The following is a 23866-nucleotide window of genomic DNA, read 5'->3' as shown; positions in this document are numbered from 1 at the left end:
ATGCAAAAGGTAGTGAGAGTATTTCAAAATTGGATATTTAGATATAAACGTACAATTGGTCATGAATACAACATCCTGTAAGGAAAATTCATTTAATAATGAACATTCAAGAGTAACCCAAGGAGGTTTAAGTAAACCCTGATAATCTTTGGACATAACAAAAAATTGACGAGTTAAAAAAGCAGTATGGTATAGTCGAAAATCAGGAAATCGAACCCCCCCCCTCTGTTTTGGGGCGAATTAATTTGGATAAGGAAATGCGTGCATGTTTATTATTCCATAGAAATTTAGAACAAATAGAGTTTATCTGTGTAAAATAATAATTGGGAATTTTGAATGGCAACATTGATAATATAAACAGAACCTGAGGGACAATCATCATTTTAATTGTATCTAGCCTGCCCCACCAGGATAAAAATAAAGGAGACCAAGAGGTCAATAAATTAGTAATTTTAAGTTTTAGAGCATTAAAATTATGGGCTAAAGTATCACGGATATTAGAGGAAAACCATGTTCCTAAATATCTAATTTTTTGAGGACACCACGTAAAATTAGTAGAATCAAACATATGACGATAACATGAGGAGTTTAAAGGTAAAATTTCAGTCTTGGAGAAATTTAATTTGTAGCCAGAAACCCTGGAGAATGATGAAATTTCATTCAAAAAGGGGGGTAGAGAAAAGATAGGGTTAGACATGTAAATAAGAACATCATCTGCATAGGCAGAAAGTTTAATGTGGTGAGATTGCAATGTAAAACCGGTAATCAGGTGATTATTTCTAATTCGCTCAAGAAAGGGTTCTAAACACAACAGAAAAAGTAATGGGGATAAAGGGCAGCCCTGACGAGTACCTCTTTGCAACCAGAAATACGAGGGAAAGAGACCATTAACAAAGACAAATGCTTTTGGACCTGTATATAATAATTCGATAAATGAAATACATTTTGGACCAAATCCAAACCAATGTAGAGTGTGAATCATGAAATCATGAAATCCCAATTTATTCGATCAAAAGCTTTTTCTGCATCCAAGGATAATGCGGCTAAAGGAGAGGAATATTTTTTGCTAAGAGCGAGAATGTTAGAAAACATTCTAGCATTATCAGAAGCTAAACGTCCTTTGACAAAACCAACTTGATCTGGGTTAATAAGTAGAGGAATAACTTTCTCCAAGCGGGTAGCTAAAATGTTTGCATAAATTTTACAATCATAATTCATTAATGATATGGGGCGAAATTTTTTACAAAAGGAAGGGTCTTTATCAGGTTTAGGGATAACAATAATAAGAGCCTCTAAAAAAGAGCCACAGGCTTTAGAGTTAGATATAAATGAATTAAAAAGTTCTAATAATTTAGGGGCAAAAATTGAAGAAAAGGCTAAAAATAATTCTACTGGGAAGCCATCAGGGCCGGGAGCCTTAGATTTTTTTCAAGGATTTGAGAGCATCGATAATTTCTTGAAGGGAAATATCCTTTTCAAGTGAAGAAAAAAAATCAGGGAGAACTTTAGGTTTAGGAATAATTTGAAAAAAAGATACAAAATCTTCCTCAGAGGGATTAGTAGTCTCTGTGTATAGGAGGTTATAATACGATTGAAAAGTATTAATAATATCAGAATCGGAGGAGAGGAGTTGATTGTTCAGCTCTGAACGGATAGGGCCAATATTTTTACGTTCAGATTTAATTTTCATCAGGACCAAAATTAAAAAGATAGCTTCGAATTGTCTTTCCACCAGGATAATATGTCTTTTTGGTTTTGTACCGGAGGAGGAAGAACGAACCACATGGGTATCACTAGCCATTGTGACTAAAAATGCACATCGTTGGATAAAATTTGTCGCTAAAGTATAGTGATAATATTTCGTATCTTAATAAAATACGTATAGTGTTATAGAACTCACCAGGCGACACGTAGTAGAATGAAAATATAATTGAATAACAATGTCGTCAAATCCTCCAAAACAAAAAACAAAAAAACATCTCAACAGGCAAGTATTGAAGAAAAAATGCCATTCCAGGTGAAGAAGATGCAAAATAGAATCCGGACATATAGCGAAGCACAGGCAGAAAAAGGACTTTGTCATAACATAAAACTGAAAGTGGTCAAGAAAAAGTCTCTGCAATTAGGTACTTTCTAGTATGGGCTGCCATATCTTCAACTTATGCAGGAGTACGCAGTGAAATGATCTTTGCATCCAACAGATCACATGCAAAACTTGGCATTGGCACATTAAACCCGGTGACATACCAAAAAGAAACTGGGGTGAGCACTTAGAACAGATTGTGCCCCCATTTTATTATCTTGAAGACGGTAGGCGAGGTTTGGCCATAACGAACTGGAAGCAGCTGTCAGCGAAAGGAAAACGCGGGCGCCGTGATACAAAATGGCGGAGTCACTGAGGTGAAAACCCCGCCGCAGCGTGTGGGCTCGTTTGCGGTAAAAGGACGATTAAACGCGGTATTAAGACTCACCGCATCGTCACCCAACCATGCCCGCCTTCCGACGATAGAAATGACGACCGCACGAGGCTCTAAACGGGATAGAAGTCCCGCGACGCTGCGGAGCTTACACTGGGTCTGCCATTTCACTTCGGCGTTCAAGCCACGCCCCCCCCCCTCTGGTGCTTCTGTGGAAAGATTTGGGGGCGTGGCTCTGCTTGGGTGAATTGTTGTTCATTCTTGCCAGCTGCTCGGTCAGAAAGCAAGCTTGACCTTCTGAAGACAGCCGATGGTCTTCCCTTCTTGAGACCCTGCTCCACAAATCACCAGTTCTCTTAGTGTTTTAATTGCTATCTCGGCTACGATCAAGCCACCTTATCCATTTCACTGTCACCTCTGCTGGTCTCTGTATCCCATCATGTCACTCGCTCTCATGTCCTGTGGTTTTTTCATCGGGGAATGCATATTTTAACACAGGAAAATACATATTTTAGCTTGACAGGTGTCTTGAAGGAAAGAATCTTCTGTGTGGGGAGGCCACATACTCCTACCTATCTCAGTATCCAGGAGCGGGCCTGGCAGGAGCTCCGCAAGTGAGCTGCACTTCATGCCAGTCCTAGAATGTCCTGCTATGGGAGGGTTATGAGTAGGCTGTGGGGTTCTAAGAGACACATAAGGCAGTGTTTTGGCCTATGAAGGCTCTATCTCATGTATGATGCCTGTATCTCAAATATGATGCCTGTATCTCATATATGATGCCTGTATCTCATATATGATGCCTGTATCTCGGCTATGGTGGCTCTGTCTCATGTATGATGCCTGTATCTCATATGATGGATACGTCTGGTACATGATGGCTGTGTCTGGTATTTGATGGCTGTGTCTGGCACATGATGGCTGTGTGTGGTACTTGATGGCTGTGTCTGGTATTTGATGGCTGTGTCTGGTACATGATGGCTGTGTCTGGTATTTGATGGATATGTCTGATATATGATGGCTGTATCTGGTACATGATGGCTGTGTCTGGTATTTGATGGCTGTGTCTGGTACATGATGGCTGTGTCTGGTATATGATGGCCGTGTCTGGTATATGATGGTTGTGTCTGGAATATGATGGCTGTATCTGGTATAGGATGGCTGTGTCTGGTATATGATGGCCGTGTCTGGCATTTGATGGCTGTGTCTGGTATATGATGACTGTGTCTGGTATAAGATGGCTGTGTCTGGTATATGATGACTGTGTCTGGTACATGATGACTGTGTCTGGTATATGATTTCTGTGTCTGATATATGATGGTTGTATCTGGAATATGATGGCTGTGTCTGGCATATGATGGATGTGTCTGGTATATGATGGCCGTGTCTGAGATATGGTGGCTGTACCTGGTATATGATGGCTGTGTCTGGTATATGAAGGCCGTATCTGGTATAAGATGGCCGTATCTGGTATATAAAGGCTGTGCCTAATATATGATCGCGGTATCAGTTGTATGATGGCTGTATTTGGTATATGATGGCTGTGTCTGGTATATGATGGTTGTATCTGGAATATGGTGGCTGTATCTGGTATATGAAGGCTGTGTCTGGTATATTATGGTTGTATCTGGAATATGATGGCTGTATCTGGTATATGATGGCTGTGTCTGGTATATGATCGCGGTATCAGTTGTATGATGGCTGTGTCTGGTATATGATGGTTGTATCTGGTATATGAAGGCTGTGTCTGGTATATTATGGTTGTATCTGGAATATGATGGCTGTATTTGGTATATGATGGCTGTGTCTGGTATATGATCACGGTATCAGTTGTATGATGGCTGTGTCTGGTATATGATAGCTGTGTCTGGTATATGATGGCTGTGTCTGGTATATGATGGCTGTGTCTGGTATATGATGGCTGTGTCTGGTATATGATAGCTGTGTCTGGTATATGATGGCTGTATCTGGCATATGATGGTTGTGTCTGATACATGATGACTGTATCATGTGTATGATGGCTGTGTCCAATATATGAAGGCAGTGTCTGGTATATGATCGCTGTATCAGTTGTATGATGGCTTTGTCTGGTATATAATAGCTGTGTCTGGAATATGATGGCTGTGTCTGGTATATGATGGCTCTTTCTGGTATATGATGGCGTTATCCCTGTATATGATGGCTGTATCTGGCATATGATGGCTGTGTCTGGTACATGATGGCTGTGTCTGGAATGGGAAGCAGTTGGAACACCACGGTCTAACCCACGAGTAATCCGACTCCGCAGGCCCTACCACACAGGCCTTAACCATGCATATGCCTTAACCACGCATATGGGTGGTTAAGGCAATGCGCGGTCTAGCTGTGGGCTGCTGCGGACAGAAGCAGGAAGACCTCGCAGGAAGCGGTGAGGTAAGCGGTGCTGGGTGTAGATCTGGGCTGGGGTGCTGGTGGGGGGTTGTTTTCTGGGCTTGGTAGGGTCGGGTAGTTTTCTAGGCTGGGGGTTGGTTGGGGGTTGTTTTCTAAGCTGGGGGTTTGGGTAGTTTTGTGGACTGGGGGCTGGGTCTGGGGTTGTTTTGTGGGCTGAGGGTCTGTCAGGGTTGTTTAGTGGACAGGGGGTGGTCTTGGGGGGTCGGGGTTGTTTTGTGTGCTGGGGTGCATCAGGAGTTGTTTTGTGTGCTGGGGGTGCGTCAGGGGTTGTTTTGTGGGCTGGGGTGCTGGGGGTGCATCAGGGGTTGTTTTGTGTGCTGGAGGTGCGTCAGGGGTTGTTTTGTGGGCTGGGGTGGGTCAGGGGTTGTTTTGTGCGCTGGGGTGGGTTGGGATAGTTTTGTGCGCTGGGGTGGTTCGGGGATAGTTTTATGGGCTGGGGGTGGGTCGAGAGTAGCTTTAAGGGTGGGGGGTTTGGGACTAGTTTTCAGGGCTGGGGGGCTAGTTTTCAGGGCTGGGGGGTTGGAGTAGTTTTCAGGGCTGGGGGATTGAAGGTAGTTTTCAGTGCTGGGGCGTCGGAGCAGTTTTCAAGGCTGGGGTTTGGAGTAGTTTTCAGGGCTGGGGGTGGATTTAGGGCTAGTTTTCAGGGCTGGGGGTCAGGGGTAGTTTTCATGACTCGGGGGTCGGGGTAGTTTTTAGGGCTGGTGGAATAGGGGGAGTTTTCATAGCTGGGGGATTGGGGTCGTTTTTAAGACTGATTTGGGGTAGTTTTGATGGGGTAGGGGTATTTGCACCTTAGGGTGGGAAGGGGCGGGGGGAGTTTGTGGCTTAGTGGGTGGGTCACGACCTTAGCCACGCATACCCATTCACCTTTCATGCCTTTACCACAAAATTACGTGGTTAAGGCATGTGTGGTAAAGGAATGCGTGGTTAAGACGCCTTTGTTGTTTAGGTTGCGTGGTAGATGCATGCTTGGTTTATCCATTCGTGGTTCTATCATACAACCATCTTGAATATGATGGCTGTGTCTGGAATATGATGGCTGTGTCTGGAATATGATGGCTGTGTCTGGAATATGATGGCTGTATCTGGTACATGATGGCTGTGTCTGGAACATGATGGCTCTTTCTGGTATATGATGGCATTATCTGGTATATGATGGCTGTATCTGGTATATGATGGCTGTGTCTGGCATATGATGGCTGTGCCTGGTATATGATGGTTGTATCATGTGCATGATGGTTGTATCCGGAATATCAGGGCGGTGCCTGGTACATGATGGTTTTATCTTTTTTAGGATTGCTGTGTGCTGTGTATGATGGCTGTATCTGACATAGGATGGCTGTGCCTGGAACATGGTGGCTGTACCTTTCTTATCATGGCTGTATCTTGTATATGATGGCTGTATCTGACATATGATAGCTGTGCCTGGTACATGGTGGCTGTATCTTTCTTATCATGGCTGTATCTTGTATATGATGGCTGTATCTGACATATGATAGCTGTGCCTGGTACATGGTGGCTGTACCTTTCTTATCATGGCTGTATCTGGTATATGATGGCTGTATCTGACATATGATAGCTGTGCCTGGTACATGGTGGCTGTATCTTTCTTATCGTGGCTGTATCTTGTATATGATGGCTGTATCTGACATAGGATGGCTGTGTCTGGTACATGGTGGCTGTACCTTTCTTATCATGGCTGTATCTGGTATATGATGGCTGTATCTGACATATGATAGCTGTGCCTGGTACATGGTGGCTGTATCTTTCTTATCATGGCTGTATCTTGTATATGATGGCTGTATCTGACATATGATAGCTGTGCCTGGTACATGGTGGCTGTATCTTTCTTATGATGGCTGAATCTTGTATATGAAGGCTGTATCTGACATAGAATGGCTGTGTCTGGTACATGGTGGCTGTACCTTTCTTGTCATGGCTGTATCTTGTATATGATGGCTGTATCTGACATAGGATGGCTGTGTCTGGTACATGGTGGCTGTACCTTTCTTATCATGGCTGTATCTTGTATATGATGGCTGTATCTGACATAGGATGGCTGTGTCTGGTACATGGTGGCTGTACCTTTCTTATCATGGCTGTATCTTGTTTATGATGGCTGTATCTGACATATGATAGCTGTGCCTGGTACATGGTGGCTGTATCTTTCTTATCATGGCTGTATCTTGTATATGATGGCTGTATCTGACATATGATAGCTGTGCCTGGTACATGGTGGCTGTATATTTCTTATGATGGCTGAATCTTGTATATGATGGCTGTATCTGACATAGGATGGCTGTGTCTGGTACATGGTGGCTGTACCTTTCTTATCATGGCTGTATCTTGTATATGATGGCTGTATCTGACATAGGATGGCTGTGTCTGGTACATGGTGGCTGTACCTTTCTTATCATGGCTGTATCTTGTATATGATGGCTGTATCTGACATAGGATGGCTGTGTCTGGTACATGGTGGCTGTACCTTTCTTATCATGGCTGTATCTTGTATATGATGGCTGTATCTGACATAGGATGGCTGTGTCTGGTACATGGTGGCTGTACCTTTCTTATCATGGCTGTATCTTGTATATGATGGCTGTATCTGACACAGGATGGCTGTGTCTGGTACATGATGGCTGTACCTTTCTTATCATGGCTGTATCTTGTATATGATGGCTGTATCTGGTATATGATGGATGTTTCTGGTATATGATGGCTGTATCGTGTATGATGGCTGTGGCTGGAATTTGTTGGCTGTATCTTGTATTTAATGCCTGTATCAAGTGTATAATTGCTGTACCTGCTTTATGTTGGTTGTATCTTGTGTCTGGGGGCTGTATTTGGCCTATGAGGCCTCCATCATATGTAAGAGGGTTGCATCAGATGTACAGTGGCTGCCGTGGTGTATCAGGATATGCTTGGTGTATTGTGGCTGTTTGTCGGTATGAGGGCTGTATTCCATGTATAAAGGCAGTATCTTTGATATGAAGATTGCATACTGTGCATGCACTTGTCTAGCATGTGATGAGTGTATCCCACATATGAGGCTCTGTCAGACATATAAGCACCGCATCTTGTGTGTGATGTCTGTATCTGGCCTCTCAGCTGTGGTGTCTGCGCCTGATGTCTGACGGCTGTATTTGGTGTGTGAGGGTTGCACTTATCCTAGGGTCAGTACAACCCTTGCATATCATGGTTTCTCCTCATGTCACGTAATTGTGGCAAAGCCTTTGTGTGACGTCTCTTCCTTAGCTTCTCGCATTTTGGAGAAGAATTGACGTCAGTTCCCATGAGGTCAGATGTAAATCCCGCCTTTCACCACTGCTTTTGTCTGACCTGTTATTTTCAGGTCTGACATAGACACAGCTTTAGCTCTCGGGAGCCCCTCGGACAGGATAACACCCCGATACTGGCTTCAGTGTATATATGGAATGTTTATTTATACATACACATCTCAAAGTCCCTTCATTTGAGGGTACCTCTGTACGACTCCCGCGTGAACCCCATTGTTGTAGCACCCTTGGACCACATGGGAACGTCCGAGCTGGCGTCTGCAGTTTCTCTCCTATGACTCCTCCGCCGCTGACATGCCCAGGATTACACAATGCAGGCAGCCAGTGGCCGTGGTGTCATGAGCTGGGACTGAAGTGAGAAACCGAAAGCAGCCCACGGCTGTGGTGACATCATGGGAGTGAAGACACGGGGGCGGAGGGGGTCTGACAGGAAGGGGGCTGAGCGGCTCTACATAAGATGCCGAGGCAGAGGAGGGAGGAGACCAGCTGCAGTGACCCCCAGCAACATCTGGAGCTCCAGCACTGCAAGTGGCAGGAGGAAATACATCTGGATCTCTTGATTCCAGGATACAGAATCTCCAGCACCTTGGGAGCCACGGGGCCACATCTGGAGCACCTGCATCTTGGGAGCCAGAAGATCACGCCTGGAGCATCAGCACCTCTGGAGGTGAAGGATAACATCTGGAGTGCCGGCAACTCCGGTGCCAGAGGATCCTATCCACATCTGGGGCACAGCTCTCAGGAGGCAGGCGGCAGACCCCCATCCCTGGCACAAGCAGCGGGGCCCAAGTCCTCGCCCTCACCATGAATGCGGACCCTCAGCACATGGAGACCCTTTATGATGCCCAGGGCTTCCTGACGGCAGTGCCAGTGCTGAACCCGGAGGAGCTGGAGGGCGCCAGGAGGGCCTTCGAGGAGCTGGAGGAGGAGTTTGGTAGGTGCAGGGAGGGCAGCCTTATCTCTCAGGGCTTATTTATGAGGGCCTTGCGTCATGCTTGCACCATGCTAAGTGGTACATGCACGAGGCAAAGCCCAGCCATATTTATGAAGCCACGGAAATCCACTCTGCGTGGCCCTGAGTGGCTTCACAAATATGGAGTAATGCAACGCAGCGCAAATCTCTGCGTTGCGTCACCCTGCACCCGAAAGGCGTTCCATGGGTGTTGCTTGGTTGTTCCCACGCGACTCATTGTTTTTTACGCATTCACAGATTTACAAGGACTTGTAAACCTGGGAATGGGTCAAAATATTATGCCTCCCAAGGTGAGGCCTAACGAGGAGAAATATCTATTTCTACTCGTTTTTACACTTTCCATGTGTGCTGCATTGTGGAGCACACCTAGAAAGAGGAGAATGCGTCTACGGATTGTTTATGTGCTGGAAGGTGTCCCTTCCTGCACAAAAACAATCCTGCCTGTAACACAGGCAGTGTTGCTCCATGGTGCAAGGGTGCCAGCGTTGGCACTAGGCTGCAGAAACGGCGTCAGCGCAGGGAGAAAGTAAAAGAAAGCCCAGTATTGGATAAATACGGCGCATTCCTGCCCTTTCGTAGTGACGCCGGGCAGCGCAGGAAGAAAGTAAAAGAAAGCCCCGTATTGGATAAATGCAGCGCATTCCAGCTCTTTCGTAGTGACACCGGGCAGCGCAGGGAGAAAGTGAAAGAAAGCCCAGTATTGGATAAATACGGCGCATTCCTGCCCTTTCGTTGTGACGCAGGGCAGCGCAGGAAGATCTCTTGCTACGCCACTATGGTGTAGAGGCCTCTCGGTGTAGAGACTAACGTAACCCCCCTCCATGTGTGCCCTGCAGGGAAGGAGCACGCCCAGTACAGCCTGCACAACGTCCACCTGCGCCTGCCGTGGGTGCTGGGCCTCGCCACCCACCCGCACACCCTCCAGGCCATCACCGCCGTGCTGGGGCCCAACGTGATCCTGCTGGACTCCAGGTTCATCTGTAAATACCCGGCCTCCGACCTGCCCCGCCGAGGGAACACCGCCCCCTACGTGGCCTGGCACCAGGACATCAAGTAAGTCAGACTGCGGGGTCCTGGCTCCAGGAAGGGGGGAGGGGAGGGCTCAGCAGGTGTGATGTGTCTGTTTGTACTTCAAGAGTAAGGCCAAAGGATGACATTCCTGCCACCTGAGCCTTATGAGGTGAGATTAACAGGCTACTTGATGGGCACCATGTGGTGTTTAACACACAGGGCGGGGTGGGCGGGGCACACACAGGGTAGATTACAGCATATTTTTGTGGGTGGTAGCTGTGCCTAAGCAGTGCTAGAGTGGAGAGTGCGGGCTGCACTATCAGACACACATCATCCTGTGTCATCCTATGCCATCCTGTGCCCTCATGTCTCATCCTGTGCTCTGATGTGCCATCCTGTGCCATCCTATGCCCTCATGTGCCATGCTGTGCCCTCATGTGTCATCCTGTGCCCTTATGTGCCCTCTTATGCCCTCATGTGCCATCCTGTGCCCTTGTGTGCCATCCTATGCCCTCGTGCCATCCTGTTCCCTCATGAGCCATCCTGTGCCAACCTATGCTCTCATGTTCCATCATGTGCCGTCATGTCCCATCCTATGCCTCATGTGCCATCATGTGCCATCCTGTGCCCTCATGTGCCATCCTGTGCCCGTGTGTGCTATATTGTACCCTCATGTGCCATACTATCCCCTCATGTTGATCCTGTGTCATCCTATGCCCTCATGTGCCATCCTGTGCCCTCATGTGCCATCTTGTGCCCTTGTGCTATCCTGTGCCCTCATATGCCATTATGTGCTATCCTGTGCCCTCATGTGCAATCCTGTGCCTTTATGTGCTCATCCTGTGCCCTCATGTACTATCCTGTGCCTTTATCGTCAGTTGAGACCCAGCCATTTTACTGATGCCCGATGGAGCTACCTGGTTTAGCTAAAGGGGAGACGGGCTGTGGATTCCCTCCTCGGACGTCACCTACCCAGTCATTCTTTGGGCAGACTTCCTTTAGTCTCTCCTGCCGTCCTTTCCCTCATCCTCCCCCCTCACACTTCCCCTTTCCCCCCCTCCGCTCTATTTGTCTCACCTTTCTTTCCTCTCTCAATGCGTTGCTTATTTTTGATGTAATGTGTAATTGTTTTCATTTTCTGTAACGTTGTGTAACCTAATGTAAAGCGCTCTGATACCTACGGGTCTAGCCAGCGCTATATAAAACTCATTGAATAAATATGTGCCATCCTATGCCCTCATGTGCCATCCTGTGCCCTCATGTGTTATCCTGTGCCCTCATGTGCTATCCTGTGCCCTCATGTGCCATCATGCCCCGGGGTCTGCGGATGTTTGGCTGACAGCGTCCTCCTCCTTTTACTTCCAGGTATTGGGGCTTCGAGGGGGGCCCGGTGGCCTCAGTGTGGCTTGCCCTGGATGACGTAGACGCAGAGAACGGTGTCCTGCAGGTTATTCCAGGTATGGATAAAATCCCATAGTCAATGCATGCATCACAACAGCCGGGAGCTTTCACGCTGATTGGCTGAGATTGGGGGATGGGCTAATACTCTGCTAGCGAGCCCCAATGTAATCACAGAGGAATCTGGGACAGGGCTGTACAGCATTGAAGATAGGCCATCTCTTTACCAATGAGCCCCAGTGTCGTGACATAGGTGTGTGGGACAGGGCTATACAGCATTGAAGATAGGCCATCTCTTTACCAATGAGCCCCAGTGTCGTGACATAGGTGTGTGGGACAGGGCTATACAGCATTGAAGATAGGCCATCTCTTTACCAATGAGCCCCAGTGTCGTGACATAGGTGTGTGGGACAGGGCTATACAGCATTGAAGATAGGCCATCTCTTTACCAATGAGCCCCAGTGTCGTGACATAGGTGTGTGGGACAGGGCCATACAGCGTTGAAGATAGGCCATCTCTTTACCAATGAGCCCCAGTGTCGTGACATAAGTGTGTGGGACAGGGCTGTACAGAAAGGAAGATAGTTCATCTATTTACCAATGAGCCCCAGTGCCACGATAAAAGGGCACTGTGTTAGGGCTATACAGCATGGGCTCGCTGTACCAGTGAGCCCTATTGTTTGGGGTTACACAGAAAGGAAGATAATGCTTCTCTTTGCCAGTAAATCCCATTGTCACGACATAGGGATGGGGAGAGAGTTATACAGAGTGGAAAATGCTGCATCCCTTTACAGTGAGCTCCAGTATCGCGACATAGGGATGGGGACAGGGCTATACAGCATAGGAGGTAGGCCATCTGTTAACCAAGGAGCCTCAATGTCATGACATAAGGATGTGGGAGAGAGAGTTATACAGAATGGAAGATGCTGCATCCCTTTACAGTGAGTCCCAGTATCGCGACATAGGGATGGGGACAGGTCTATATGGCATGGGAGGGAGGCCATCTATCAACCACAGAGCCTCATTGTCATGACATAGGGTTGTGGGAGAGAGTTACACAGAAGGGAAGATAATGCACCTCTTTGTCAGAGAGTCCCGTTGTCATGACATGGAGATGTGGGAGAGAGTTATACAGAGTGGAAGACGCTGCATCCATTTACAGTGAGCACCAGTATCGTGACATAGGGATCTGGGGCAGGGCTATACAGCAGGGGAGGTAGGCCATCTGTTAACCAGGGAGTCCCGTTGTCATGACAAAAGGGTGTGGGAGAGAGTTATATAGAGTGAAAGACGGTGAATCCCTTTACAGTGAGCCCCAGTGTCGTGACATGGGGATATGGGACAGGGCTATACAGCATGGGAGGTAGACCATCTTTTAACCAGGGAGTCCCGTTGTCATGACTTAGGGATGTGGGAGAGAGTTATTCAGAAGGGAAGACGGTGCATTCATTCACAATGAGTCAGAGTCTGACAATGAGTGTGTGCAGCAGGCTTATATTGTTGAAACCCTTGTGCCTTGACACAGTGGTGTTGACAAATTGTCTTCATCTCTATCGGAGTCCACTGCTGTCCTGACAAAGGGATGTTGTCCTATTACATAAAGTCTGGAGATGGAACACGCGCTCCACGCGCAGGTCCTGGCGCCCTCAGCGCCGCGTGGGCCACAACTATATGTCTGGATGGAGCATTTAGGAGTCCTAAAGTTAGGACTCCTAACTTCTGTGAATACCGAAATGAGTAAGTGCCTTCTGTGAATACCAAAATGGTAGTAAGTTTAGGATTTTGTCTAAGTTAGTTCTGTGAATCAGGCCCAAGATGTGGATATAAAAATAATTTTTTGTTTATTTTGTTTTTTTGAACACAAACAGTATATTCGAATATTATTGATTGATAATAGCATATACATACATTTATTTAGTGTAGAAAAATACAAACCACAAAATCACGTATCTAAAAATAGTATATGTCCCACACAAAGCTCAACTCATATACCTAACATTCATTCAAGCAAACATACTGCAAGTCAATTCCGGTCAATATGGAAAAACTTGTCCAGATGTGATTATATAGGTGGTAGGTTCATGTATCATTAAGATATCAAATAGGTGACACTATATGAACAAAGAGCCGAAAGTTCAAGCGCCAACGCGCGTTTCGGTATTGGACCCAATCGTGGGTCCCACCTTCATCAGGGCGACGACCGTTGGGAAGTGGGGGACAATGATAATACCTAGAATTGATAAAACTAACAAGAATAACCAACAAACATTCAGCAAATATAATAACAAATTTAAATAGATGACAAATACATATGGTATGTAACGCAAAGACCATTCAGTTAGGGTCCATTAGGTGTGAGCGGGGGGCAAAGGCATACAAAAGAAAGATACACATTTATATATATCAGGTTCAAATCGGTACCTAGGCAGAGACTATGTGACAGCGGGCCTCCAGAGGGGAAGAGATTTTTCACCGTAGGAAACCAAATGACATGTGAGAAACACAAAAACAGATTGGAAAATGGTGCACAGAAGTATAAGCTCTGAAAAAAATATATATAAAGAACACGCAAGATAGAAATTCACCAAATAGATTAATCCCAACGTGCGACCTAGAGAGGGTACATGCACTAAAATGTGGAGAAAGGAGTACAAGATAACTGAGAACAATAATATTAACATACTTAAAATTCAACCCACAGGATGGGGGTCAAAATAGTAATCATCAAGAAGTTGGAATAGCTCAGAGTATCGAGGGAATGCTCCGCTTCAATAAAGATGGCCAGCCGAGTTCAATCCCAAGTATTTATGCGAGAGTCCAAACGTAATCCGCTTAATCAGAGCACGCTACACTTCAGGCAGTTTATACAGATGCCTTCACGTCTAAAAGCAAAACATGGGGTGGACACAGATTAACCAATAGGAATTCCCTAGATTTGATTAGGAAATAATTATCTTTGTCTTACTCAGAGACAAAAAACTTGTATAAAAAACACGTACTTAAAGAACAGGACGTCATCATGATAGAGGAGACAAACAGTTCATACGAATAAAGAGGGTTTCAAGGTAAAAGAGGGTAGTTCGGAGACGATAGTATTTGACCTCTAGGGGAGCAGGATATCGTTCAGGTCTCCGGGAGCTCCTGCAGCAAGAGAATCAAACAGGCAGGAGATTACGGGATATGTCGGAAAGTGAAAAAACAAGACAATGACTGTCAATGTTTACAGAACGGTTAAAGTTAAAGTGGAGATGTAAAATAAGGATTTCTAGCCATGCCAAATAGCCAGTAAGATGAACTCGACACATCGTTAAATCCGCATACAAGGGGTGACGCGGAGAGGAATTAGCCTTGATTCAAACCGACCGTAACAGGTCAAATAAAAGATCACTGCGTACAACTACGCTAAGAAGGAAAGTAAATGACAACCCTAACGGGGGGCAGGAGATACCTTCAACATAGGTTCTGATGCCGAAAAATAACCCAAGGGGCTAGGAGCTGCATACCTGTTGAATGATCCTAGTATCAGAGTCTGTAGATCCGTCGGCGATATGTCAGGAACACCCGTCCGGACGCCTGAACTGAATACACAAACGGAGAACTTCCTTAAATGAGGTAGGGGATTCGCGAGAGCCAATAGGGATCATCCTGGCTACAAGGATAGATGCGAGTAGAAAGAGGACTTTAAAGGAAGAATTAAAGAGTATGGCACAGGCACGTTAGCGGCCAATTACTGGTGACAGATCATATGTAAACACGCAGCGTGCAACGAATGCCAAGCCGTCAAACTCGGAACTGGGGCACATACCGGTTTCCAATCATAGGGTCTAACCAGTTTAGAGTCAACAAAGCGTAGACAGCTATACTTTAAATAAAAGGCAGAGAAGGCAAGAGGATTACACGATGCGCAGCATACTTATGATTAAAAGAGTAGAGGACGAGGAGATTACATGATGGCATTCTCCCACTGGATTATTTCATTCAGCCCATGCTGCACTGAATCAAGATAGAAGGTCCAAAAAGTCTCTCTCTTTTTTCTCAGAGAACTTGGATCTCTCCCGGGTGGGGTACGTATTTTCTCCAGGATGGACCATCTAAGGTCCTTCTCATTGTGATTTTTGTCCAGCCAATGGCTAACTAGAGGGGCAGCAGTTTTTTTAATGCGAATGGCGTGAGTCTCCCTTCCATTTTTCGCTGTGTCTCCTCTGTTTTTGCTGGTTATAGATGCTCTGGGCGCTGTGCCACTGCCATTCAGTGCCACAGCGCGAATGCTCCCTTTGTAAAGATGACATGTGAATTGGTACATCCATGATTGGCTTATTTGGTTTACCTGTAAGTCCCTAGTAGCGTGGCCTGTGTGTGCCCAGGGCTGGTAAACCGAATGCTGCTGGTGGGCCTGCAGCACTGGTTTGTGCCACACACAGAAGCAGCTTGTTAAGTGTGTCTCAGACCTGCCACCGCAGAGTCTGTGTGCAGTCCAGAACTGCCATCTTGGCTGTGAACTGCACCCACTTCCCAGCCCCTAAACCTTCCCTTGGCATCATGTAAACCACCCCTATGGTAGGGTGCATTGTATGTGTAAGGTAGGACATGCCCTGATGTGTGTAGCATGTCCTAGTAGTGAATTACACCCAATTTCGTTTTTCACTACTGTAAGGCTACCTGTTCTCCGTAGGCCAGAATGGGAGGTCTGGGATATTACATCCTATAGTCCTAACTGACCCACAGAACATGGTAGAAAAACGAGTTTAGTATGCCTGAGCTCAGAATATTAAAATACATCTTTTAGTGAAGGTTATTTTTATATTCTGTGTTTGAAACTACCACTTTTAGAGTATAGGTACTTTCTTGCCTAAGCCTTCCAGTGTGCTCTGCTATTATGTGTATTGGCTGTCTGGTTTTGGTGGGACAGGGCAGGCTGAGTCAGACCTGGGTTGAATAGAGAGATCTGCCTTGGAGTGAGGGGAGAGGTAGCTCCTGCACTTGAATAGGGCTGTGCCTGGCAAGGTGAATGCTGGCTCCACCTCCCACTGTGCGTCTGAAGGCAGACCCCCTCTTTCTGAAAGGAAGGATGCAGCTTGGTAAACAAAGTGCTCCAGGGCTGGGCAGAACTGATTCTGGCTGGGTTCAGAGACTTGTGACTCCTAAGAACAAAGACTTCGGGGGTATAAATATTTGTGCCCAAACTCCTACAAATTGTATTGCTCCTGGACAACAAGAAGAACCTCTGTCCGTGTAACTACAGGAATCTGCAGGAGAAGGACTGTCCTTGTGCTTGTGTGCTGTTTCTTGGACTGGCTTGCAGTGGTTACTACTGGACTTGGAAGGAGAGGAAAAGGACTTTGAAGGAACATTTATTTTGTGGCTACAGCAATCACCCAAGGGCTAGAAGAGAGCTAGCCTCCTGCAGGAGTCTCAGGCACACCAGACTCCACCACCAGCCTCCTGTGTCCTCCCAGCGAGGTTTACTATCTGCAGGTGAGGCTCCTGTGAGTTCCAGGGCCTCTAGCTCTACTGCTGAGAAAAGAGTGCTGAAAATCGTCGCTAACCCCCGTTAGCGGGCCGCTGCAGCTGGTGAGCGTGAGAAAAATCGTCGTTCTGCTGCCGCCGAGCGCTCGCTACTGGAGATCGTCGCATCACCTGTCAGTGGGCCTGAAAGCGCTCGCTAACCCCGAAGATTATCGCATCACCCGTCAGCGGGTCCCAAAACACCCGCTATCCCGAAGATCGTCACAGAGCCTGTCAGCAGGTCTGAAAACGCTCGCTAACCCAAGTTATTGAATCGCCTGACGGCGGGCCTGAAAACGCTCGCTAAACCCAAGGATTGTCGCATTATTTGTTAGCGTGCCCCAAAGCGCTCGCTAACCCAGAATCATCGCACCAAGCTCATCGCAGCGCGGACACCGAGCGTTCGCCATTTTCCCCGCATCGCATCAGGATCGTCGCTCCCTCGCGGAGCGCCATTTTCTTCTATCGCAGCAAAGATCGCACACGCAACAGGCTCGGTGCATCATCCTCCCTTAGCGGCAAGAATTTTATCGCATCACCGGCTTAGCATGAAGAAGTTTGTCGCTTTGTCCTGCCTGCAACCCAGCGCATCATCCTCCCTTGCAGTAAGGATTCAACGCATCGCTGGTTAGCGTGAGGAAATTTATCGCTACAACTCCTTAGCGACATTTTTGTTGCTTTGCTACAGAATCCAGATACCTTGTGAGTAAAAGGGTCGCAGAGACCACTGCATTGAACTGAACATCATATTGTGCACCTTGAACTATTTTTGCAGCATTTTTAAAGTAACCATACTTTTCTAGTATTGTGTATTTTTACTGTTATTGGTCTTGTGATTAAGTCTATATAAATATACCTATTTTTTATAACTACTTGAGTGGTGTCCACTTGTAGTGTTCCTTATTGTATTACTGTGTATGGTCATAAATGCTTCACACACTGCCTCTGAGATAGGCCTAACTGCTCGTGCTACGTTACCACAGGGTTGCGCAGGGGTTATCAAAGGGTGTAGGCTGCTTTCTCTGACTTAGGAAGAAGGGTCCCTACTTGGACAGTGGCCAGCCATTGCCAACTAGAGACCCCCATTTCTAACACTGTAGAATCGCTGGGACCCCAAGGAACCACCCAAGGTAGTGACACAGGGGACCCACGGGGACTGTATGCAGTGTGAGAACACAACCGCGGGTTCCCGTTATCTTCTATGGGCAATGTTGCGGTTGGAAATTTAAAGATTAGGGACACTTCTAATCGAGTCAGGACCAAACCCTTTTGGACTTAAGAAGTTCTAGGGCTAGCACCCACGAGGGCACCGGAGTACTCGAGTTACCTCACCCAGGGATGCCGGGTGCATAGGTGTCTTTTGGTGTCGGGTCGCGTCGTCGATTTCAATGGGAGCCTGCAAAGAACTGCTGCTGCCGTGAAGAGGAGAAGTGTCCGAAGAGATCCAAGCATGGATCTAGGATGGAAGGAACCTGAAAGCAGAGGGGACAGAGTCTGGGTCACTAGCCAGTGACCAAGGGCAGGATGGACCAATGCACACAGATGTTGGGTGCTTCAGGTGAGTTGATGGGTGTCTTGACTCTTCAGCCACGAGGTCCAGGAGGCGTCGACGAAGTCCACGAGCCGGATTCGAGCTGTCCCACAAAGTCTGTCGAGTGCTGCAGTGTCGGCAACCAGAATGGACCCAACAAACCTTGGCAATGGCAAGTCACTGGAATTTAGAGAAAGGACTGCGGTGCAGACCAGCAAAGTCTGAGGGACTCACCCAGTGAAGGTAAGTCAGGGCACGTCTGGAGCAACCAGATAAGCCCAATTAGAAAAGGAGTTGCCTTAGTGGGGACCTGCTAGTCAACGGGCTAGTGATCGCAAAGGAGCCTCAAGCGGTCGCACTTGAAGCTGGCCCACGGGTCACTCGTGGAGTGGAGGCCAACAATCTTCAGTGCAGGAGGTGCTCACGACTGGGGCTACTCGGAGCCCAAAGCACAACTTCGAGGAGGACCAGGAAGATAGTGTTGCTGCAAAAGTTCACGGTGTCCAGGGGTCACGGTTCTACATCACCCACGATAGCCACGGGCCTCAGCTTTGCTGTGGACTCAGGATAGCCTCGGGGAAGTCTGGAAATTTACCTTTGGTGATGCAAAGACTTTGGCGTCCGGCGGGAGCTTCAGCGATGCAGACCGGTCAGTTGCTTCTTTGGTGCCTGCCAAGCAGGGGAGTCACTCCTTGACCCCAAGGGAGATTTCTTCAGTCTTCTAGTCAGGATAGAACGTCAAAGGTCCAGGATGTACGTTGCAGAGTTTTGTCCAGGGTAATCTAAAGTCCTAGGGACTGGATTCCTATACTTATAGTAAGTTTAGGGGATGGACTAACTCTAAGGCCCCACCTATGGGTGGGCTTGGAAAGAGGGGTGGTTACACCCATTTCCTTTGTCCAGTTTTGTGCCAGAGCAGGGGCAGGTAGCCCCTGCAACCGGTTTGAACTGGGCTATGTACAGGGACAGCAAACGTGCACCCAGTGCAGGACTTCAAAGCACCAGAGAGTGCTCCCGCCCAGCCCCATTACACATCTGCCTGTCTGGGGAGGTGGTCACACCTCCCTTCAACAGGAAACCTATTGTCCAGGCCTCCCCTGCTGGAGTTTCGGTCAGCAGCAGGAGGCCAGACCCATGTCTGTGGCAGAGGCATCCATTTTGTGATGCCAGGGCTCAGGAAAGTCCTACCGGGTTTAGCCAGTGTGAACATTTCTCTCCCTCTAGAAGGGTGGAATGCTACCCCCGCCGCCAGAACTGGCGGGGGGGTAGTATTCCAAAGCATTTGACACCAAACACGACATGTTTTGATGCAGCCATTCCAAAGTTAGCATTTACCGCGAGGTTATAATGCAGTTAAGAGTATATGGTATGGCTGTATCACAGAACAGCCATAAGGAAGTATTTCCGAAAGCTGCATAGGGGCTCAGCTCATGCTTGGGCACCCTCTCACATAAAACCAAGCACTCTGCCTTCAGGATTGTCAAGGCCTGCCATAGGAGTGGCTCATAGGTTTATATGTGTCTGTATATATGTGTGGATATAGGTAGCCTATACCACTGTAAGGGGTGCCAGCCCACCCTTACCCAGGCTGCAGTAGCAGACCTGTGGTGCCATTTTGGAGTGCTTCCCAGGGGTGGCATAATACATGCTGCAGCCCCTGGTAGGCCTCTGAGGTACCTATGCCCTAGGTACATAGTATACCATATACTAGGGGCTTATAAGGCACTTTAGAATGCAATTAGATATGTACCTAATGCACATGGAAACCATTTTAGAGCGGAAGTAGCTAGGCTGTGGTCCTAATTAGCAGGGCCACAGCCAGACTAAGGTCGAAAAACAGTGAAACACCAGCAAAAAGTGGGGGTACCCATGTGAAGCAGATCCTACTCTCCTACAACGTGTCTTTTCCACGCAGATGCCTTTACCACGCATGCCTTTATCATGCGTATTTTCCACACAGTTGCCTTTACCATGCATGCCTATACCACACAGAAGCCTTTACCACGCATGCCTTCATCATGCATCTTTTCCACACAGATGCCTTTAACACGCCTGCCTTTATCACGATGCTTTTCCATGCAGATGCCTTTACCAGGTACACCTTTATCACGTGTCTTTTCCATGCAGATGCCTTTACCACACAGATGCCTTTACCACGCATGCCTATGCCACACAGATGCCTTTACCACGCATGCCTTTACCAAGCAGATGCCTTTACCATGCATGCCTATGCCACACAGATGCCTTTACCATGCATGCCTATGCCACATAGATGCCTTTACCACGCATGTCTATGCCACACAGATGCCTTTACCACGCATGCCCATTCCACACAGATGCCTTTACCACGGCTGTCTATGCCAGACAGATGCCTTTACCACGGCTGTCTATGCCACACAGATGCCTTTACCACGCATGCCTTTGCCGCACAGATGCCTTTACCGCGCATGCCTATGCCGCACTGATGCCTTTACCATGCATGCCTATGCCACACAGATGCCCTTACCATGCATGCCTATACCACACAGATGCCTGTACCACACAGGCCTATGCCACACAGATGCTTTACCACGCTTGCCTATACCACACAGATGCCTTTACAACGCATGCCTTTATCACGCGTCTTTTCCACGCAGATCAGATGCCTTTACCACGCCTGCCTTTATCACGCGTCTTTTCCATGCATGCCTTTACCAAGCAGATGCCTTTACCACACATGCCTATGCCTCACAGGTGCCTTTACCAAGCATGCCTATGCCACACAGATGCCTTTACCACGCATGCCTATGCCACGCAGATTCCTTTACCACGCATGCCTATGCCACACAGATGCCTTTACCACGCATGCCTATACCACACAGATGCCTTTACCACGCATGCCTACACCACACAGATGCCTTTACCACGCATGCCTATGCCACACAGATACCTTTACCACGCATGACTTTACCACACATCTTTTCCAGGCAGATGCCTTTACCACACATGCCTATGCCACACATATGCCTTTACCACGCATGCCTATACCACACAGATGCCTTTACCATGCATGCCTATACCACATAGATGCCTTTACCACACATGTCTATGCCACACAGATGCCTTTACCAAGCAGTGTTTTCCGCACATGCCTTTACCACACAGATGACTTTACCATGCAGTCTTTTCCCACATGTCTTTACCACACAGATGCCTTTACCACACATGCCTATACTACACAGATGCCTTTACCACACAGATGCCTTTACCACGCAGTCTTTTCCATGTATGCGTTTACCACACAGATGCCTTTACCATGCATGCCTTTATCGTGCAGCTTTTTCATGCAGATGCATTTACCACGCATGCCTTTACCACACAGATGCCTTTACCATGCAGTCTTTTTCACACATGCCTTTACCACACAGATGCCTTTACCACACAGATGCCTTTACCATGCATGCCTATACCACACAGATACCTTTAGCATGCAGATGCCTTAACCACACAGATGGCCTTACCACACAGGTGCCTTTACCACACAGATGCTCTTACCATGCATGCCTTTACCATGCAGATGCCTTTAACATGCATGCCTTTACCACGCAGTCTTTCCACGCATGCCTTTACCACGCAGATGCCTTTACCACACAGTCTTTTCCAGGCACCCGTTACCACGCAGATGCCTTTTATATGCATAATAATTGTAGGTAAGTGTGTGTATAATTATTGTGGGTGTGGCCCGTGGCTGACACCTCCTTGTAGACAGAGGCGGGGGCTGCATGAGTACCCAGGCCAGGAATCAGTGCCCCCTCACTCCAACCCCCTTTCTTCTGCAGGAAGTCACAAACAAGGTGTCCTGGAGCACCGCGCAGCGATGATCCCGGGGAACATGCTGTCAACCAATCAGGAGATTCCGCGGCACCTGGTGGATGCAGAGAAGGCGGTGGAGTGTCCTCTCCAGGCTGGCCAGATGTCGGTGAGTTCACAGCTTCCTGTCGTTTCCTGGACTGATGTCTCACAGTTGTGGTAATTCCCACAGGCAAACAAAGGGTTACCGCAGCGTCACAAAGTAACATGAAAAGCCATCATACTCGAGCCCGGTGCATTGTGGGTGTCAGGCAGACCAGTGTGTTGCGGGGTAGTAGGGACAGAGTCGACAACCAGGCTAGGGCGATGTAAAGAAGGTTTTATTTTATATAAAGTTCTCTTTTGTCTTACTGTCCTTCTGCTAGCTGTATACGAGGGAGAGTCCGATAGTCTTTGTCCTGACGCCTCCAGGTTGCTGGTAGGAGGTACTTTTCTCCGCTTTTCCCCTTTTATGGTCCGCACACTCGGGTTGGCTCCGGTGATGTCGTTACAGCGATGGCAGCAAACAAAAAAAAACAACAAGGAAACCAAGGATTAGGACAACGTCCTGCTCAGCTGGTATCAAGGACCGGGAGTGAGGGAAACCGAGTGCTCTAGTGCTCTTTGGTTCGCCGGCAAGTGCAAGGGACTAGGTGTCGAGTGAGGGGGGGGGGGTTATGGCTTGACTATACGGGTACGTTAGAGCGAAGGTGGCGGCTTTCTTCCCACCCAGCCCGCTACTTTCCCCCGTACCTGCTCAAGCCACGCTCCTCCCGTGGGAACGTGGCGGGGCGATTCGAGGGGGCGGTGGCCTCCTGGCTTGTAGCGGTCGTCTCTGCTCGGCTCCGTGCTCCGGTCGTCACGTTCTTCGCTTCCTCGTTTCTTCTCCTGTCTCCTCGTACTCCTTGGCTCCAACTCTCCTTCTTCCTCCCGGGAAACGCCGTCCGTCGTCTTCCGGGTTTCCTCAGCATTTATCCGCCCCTCTACCACGACGTCATCGGGGGGTGGGGTTTCGTCCAACTGGAAGGCCGCATTAAAGGAGCCACGTCCCGGCTCCAGAGTCCAGTCCTGTGAAGGATAGGAATACCACTCTGCTGATGTACTTTGGTCCGCTGGTTGCTGTAGGGGGAGAGAAGGGGATGAATCCCACAGGTTCACGTCTGTTGGGGTGGACTTCACTTCCCCGTCACACAGTGATTCCCCCCAACTTATAAATGAGACCGCCGGGAAGGGGGCGGGGCCAAGACATCCATCAATTTATGGCACCACCCTTCCCATAATGAGCATTTTGTCTCCATTACTGTGTACTCACTACCCCACTTAAGGGTGCCCATGTACTGTGCACTCCCTGTATGCACAGCTCCCTCTGAGGGTGCTCCAACCGGTGTACTCACAGCTCCCCATGGGATGCATCAGTACTGTGTACTCACAGCTCCCAATGGGATGTATCAGTACTGTGTACTCACAGCTTACCCTGGGGG

General features: G+C 47.9%; 1 protein-coding gene across 1 annotated transcript in view; it reads left to right on the top strand.

Moving 5' to 3' along the window:
* Positions 1-8512: 8512 nt before the first annotated feature.
* Positions 8513-23866, top strand: part of LOC146788812 (phytanoyl-CoA dioxygenase domain-containing protein 1-like) — a 30072-nt gene continuing 14718 nt past the window's right edge. The window contains exons 1-4 of the mRNA XM_085630397.1: positions 8513-9074; positions 9950-10166; positions 11490-11581; positions 22376-22515. Coding sequence (XP_085486523.1) covers positions 8945-9074; positions 9950-10166; positions 11490-11581; positions 22376-22515 — 579 coding nt within the window. The 5' untranslated portion in view covers positions 8513-8944. The remainder of the gene's footprint in view (positions 9075-9949; positions 10167-11489; positions 11582-22375; positions 22516-23866) is intronic.

The sequence above is a fragment of the Triturus cristatus genome, chromosome 10, assembly GCF_964204655.1.
Source record: "Triturus cristatus chromosome 10, aTriCri1.1, whole genome shotgun sequence".
NCBI lineage: Eukaryota > Metazoa > Chordata > Amphibia > Caudata > Salamandridae > Triturus > Triturus cristatus.
This window is presented reverse-complemented; position numbering and strand designations above follow the sequence as displayed.